At 33.8% G+C, this 4,597-nt stretch overlaps 1 protein-coding gene across 1 annotated transcript; it reads left to right on the top strand.

Annotated features, from left to right (window-relative positions):
* Positions 1-1,376: 1,376 nt before the first annotated feature.
* Positions 1,377-4,597, top strand: LOC105638815 (receptor-like protein kinase FERONIA). Its single transcript, XM_012222678.4, has one exon. The coding sequence runs from the start codon at positions 1,409-1,411 to the stop codon at positions 3,998-4,000; it is 2,592 nt and encodes an 863-aa protein (XP_012078068.1). The 5' UTR covers positions 1,377-1,408; the 3' UTR covers positions 4,001-4,597.

Raw genomic sequence — 4,597 nt, forward strand, 5'->3', positions numbered from 1 at the left:
AAAATTCCACAAAGAATCTGGTTTTTCTATCTAAGCTACATTAACATATCGACAAGAAACTCTCGTTTCTTTTGGGATGTCAATTCTTAACCCCAGGACAAATATTTATTGTCCAGCTAAAATAAATAAATCTTTGCCGAGGAGTCGAGTTTGAACTCTTCAACTAAAGAATCCATCAAGATTTCATTATTATCATTTTTTTCAAATAAATAAACTTTTTTTTATTAATTAGATTTAGAAAATACACATTTATAGATATAGCACACTCTTTTTTTTTTTGGTTATATAAAAAGGAAAGAAGGGAAGGTGAGAAACATCTATTAAATTATGAGACAACATAGGTAAGATATCTAGACGAGTACGAAGAACATGAACACCAGAAGTATGACGCATGTTTTGAAAGCCCATAGGCACAAAAGTTAGCTTCACGATAAATGTGACGAACGTAAAGCGATATACCCATATGAATAGTAGGATATATATGTTAGGGTAATTGGGATTATGGGGTCATATGTAATAAATAGAGATATTAATGCTATTTCTTATTAAATTACTGCACTCTTCTTCTCCCCTTCTCTCTTCTCTTTGTTATCGATGAACTAACCCTAATCTGACTTAACTCTGGATTTATGTTAGCAAACCCTAACACACTGAAGTTTGGGTAAATTACCAAAGTATGTTAGCAAATTGAGTATTAAATTACCAAAGTATGTTAGCAAACCGTAATTAACAAATTATTAATACTCAAATTTGTTAATAATTTAATTATTTACATTTATCTCAAATTTATTTAAACTTCACTTATTTATCTCAAACTCACCAACATTATAGGATATTACCCAAATATGTGCAAATCAATTTGATTTTTATTTTATTTAATTAGTATTTTACGAAATAAATAATCTTTTCATAATTTTCATTGATAATTTATATTAATATAAAATTAATGAGCATAAAATTATTTTAAAACTCATTTTTTATTTTATAAAATAGTTTATTGTTCAATTTAATGAATAATGCTATAACTTATATAAAGAGGTGGATATCTAATATATTAAACACATACTCTAATAAAGTTCATTTAAGAAAATGAGAATAATTATGCATTTTATTCCAATATTATCTTTGCTTGAATGATAATAAAAAAATAAACAAAGTAGATTCTTCTAAAAATAAAAAAAATTAAAACAAACAAAAAATTGCTTAAATGGCTAAATTTTAAATGCAAAATATTATTTAATAAAAGATTTTAGGCTCCACCTATCAACTTCTTTATGAGGAATAACGAGTGGACCTGTTAAAAGTTGATTGCTTTGCTACCAATGACTCCACTAGATAATGGAAAAGAAATGAACAAATATAAAAAGAGCTTGGAAATTTCTTTTGCTAGAAATTTCAGCTGTTGAAAATGATTTTTGCTTCTCTCTATCTTTCCTTCTTCCTCAACTACCTAAGTATCTACCTTGCTGCATCCTACTCTCCACCTTCATACGTTCCTGATCTCAACTGTATACCTCTTGCTTGTGGTTTAACCAGCAATACAACATCAATGGATGGCCGAATCTGGCTTGCAGACGCCAATTCAAAATTCTTTCCCTCAGAGCAAGGCATTAATAACGCATCAATAGCAGTTGAATCTCCTAAAAATTTGGACACTTCAGCTCCATACACAGCTGCTCGAATTTCTCGCTCTCAATTTACCTACATGTTTCCTCTCAGTGTTGGAACTCTATTTATCCGCCTCCATTTTTATCCTGCTCCTTACTTGGATTTCAATACCTCTAAAGCATACTTTTCTGTCAAAACGGATAGCCATACTCTTCTTAGCAATTTTAGTTCTAAGGTTGTCGGGTTTGGCCAGTTTTTCAGAGAATTTTGGTTAGTCATAGAGGATGAGGAAATACTAAACTTAACATTCGCTCCGAGTCCTGGTATGGAAGATGCATTTGCTTTTATTAATGGGATTGAACTGATGTCCATACCCACCTATCTTTACGATACTCCAGCAGGTAACCCACGATTGAAATTTGTAGGCCAAAATAATCCTCTGGACCTTGTAAACAAGGCTGTCTTAGAGTTTAGGTTCAGAATAAATGTCGGGGGACGTTATATTTCACCCCCAGAAGATACAAAGCTGTGTCGAGTCTGGGAGAATGATGACGAGTACTTGACAATTGCAAAACCAAGTGCTATTATTGTGAACGCTAGTACCGTTCCACTCAGATACAGCATCTATACTCGTTTCGCTGCACCAGACTTGGTATATAAAACTTATAGATCAATGGGTACAGACAAATATGCAAATGAGAATTACAATCTCACTTGGGAATTTCAGGTTGATTCTGGATTCACTTATTTTGTTAGGCTTCATTTTTGTGAGTTTCAGCCGACAATAACTGAAGATGGAAACAGAGTTTTCCAGATATACATAGCCGGTCAACTTGCTGAGTCTGAAGCAGATATAATTTATTGGAGTGGTGGAAATCGAATTCCTGTTTTTCAAGATTATGCAGTGACTACGGTAACAAGAGGAAATGAAAAGGTGCAGAATTTATCTATTGCCTTGCATCCTGTCACAAATCTCACTGTTTACTCTGATGCAATTCTGAATGGGATTGAAATCTTCAAAATGATAGGTCCAGAAATTCATACAACATCCGCCTGGAAATCAAGAAAGCCCAAAAAAAAAACGATAACAAAAATTGCTGTGGTTGGTGCTACTATATTAACTTTTATTGTACTTCCTCTTTCATTCTTGTTAATTGTTGGAGTTCGAAGAAGATTAACAGATAAGAATTCTGGAAATATGTCTCCATGGGGCCCTAATTGCGCTGAGATTGATGGTCCATCTCTACCTTACAATCATAATCTTTGTCATCACTTTTCTGCAATTGAGATTAGAGAAGCTACCAACAACTTCGACAAATCATTCATTATAGGTGTTGGTGGGTTTGGGAATGTTTACAAAGGAACAATTAACAATGGGACTAAAACAGTTGCAATCAAACGGCTGAGCCCAGGTTCAGAACAGGGAGCAAATGAGTTCAAGACAGAGATTGAAATGCTTTCTCAACTTCGACACCATCATTTGGTTTCTCTAATCGGCTACTGCAATCAAGATAATGAAATGATTCTAGTCTATGATTACATGGCTCACGGTACCCTTCGCGATCATCTCTACAACACTACTAATCCTCCTCTTCCATGGAATCAAAGACTAGAGGTCTGCCTTGGCGCAGCACGTGGCCTTCATTACCTCCATTGCCTTCATTCAGGAACAAAAAATGCAATAATTCATCGAGATGTGAAGTCAACAAATATCTTAATAGATGAGAACTGGGTAGCGAAGGTTTCAGATTTTGGATTGTCAAAAATGCGCACAGCTAATAACTCTAGTAAGTCACATATCACTACAGTAGTAAAGGGTAGCTACGGGTACTTGGACCCTGAGTATTACAGACGCAAACAATTGACAGAGAAGTCTGATGTTTACTCATTTGGAGTGGTTCTTTTTGAAGCATTATGTGCTAGACCTGCTGTAGACCAAACTGTAGAAGATGATGATTACAATGAACAAGTCAGTTTAGCTGTTTGGGCCCGGAAATGTTATTGTGATGGAACTCTTTATCAGATAATCGATCCAATCCTGGTAGGGAAGATTGCACCAGAGTGTTTTAAAATATTTAGCGAGATTGCTGTGTGTTGTTTGTCTGATGAGAGGATCAAAAGGGCATCAATGAGTGATGTTGTCTCTGGCCTTGAACTTGCCTTAAAGCTACAAAGGAGTGCAGAAGATAAATTTGGAGTAGACTTTGACCTCGATCAGATTTCCCTTGATGTGTCTCCAAACATTTTATCTTTGCTTAAAATTAAAAACTCTACCATTGATGAGAACTGCAGCAAGTTTTCAATTGAAGAGAGCTGCAATAGCGATTCTGTTGAAATGACATTCTTGGGAGCACAAGAGAGACAAGGTGATTATGATGACTCATGTTCTTAAATGTGGTTATTTGGTGAAGTTAAGTGTTACACCTCCTTATTGTACCATATATTTTTAGAAAATCCATGTATTCCAATCAATTTCTTAATTTTTATGAAAAGATCATACGTTGTTATTAAATTGGAACGGAAAGAGTAAAACTTAATATGTAATCAGTACATTTTTTTAGTAATATTTAATAGTTGTTTATTATTTTAAAAATAATTATTGATTGTTGAACTCGTTTTGTGAATTTCTATAGACTTTAATTTATTAATAATCGGATTTGGTCTTTGTTTTAATTACTGGTCCTTAAACATAAAAGATAAAGATAGAGAGGAGTGGATGTGCAATGAGAGAAAATAGGAGAAAGGTGGGGCTTTACTTCAGCTTCTTATTAATTGCTGGGGAACGTATTGAATAAGTTGAAAGCACAAACAATAAATTAATTTCAATTTCTTTTTTCCAAGCATTTTCCTTTTATTTTCAAAGAACTGTCAATTTTGTGTTTATAATCAATCTTCTACCTGACAATGATTTTTCGCAAGTATACGAAAATCGCTACAAGTAATATAAAGTGAGTAGAGTATCGTGTCCACAGGGATTGTGTACCAAGTA

Source organism: Jatropha curcas, chromosome 4 (assembly GCF_041381405.1).
Source record: "Jatropha curcas cultivar XTBG-Jc1 chromosome 4, XTBG_Jcur_1.0, whole genome shotgun sequence".
Classification (NCBI taxonomy): Eukaryota; Viridiplantae; Streptophyta; class Magnoliopsida; order Malpighiales; family Euphorbiaceae; genus Jatropha; species Jatropha curcas.

What these genes read in the sequence shown, in the direction of transcription:
- LOC105638815 (XM_012222678.4), top strand. Translation starts at nt 1,409, where the DNA reads ATGATTTTTGCTTCTCTCTATCTTTCCTTCTTCCTCAACTACCTAAGT.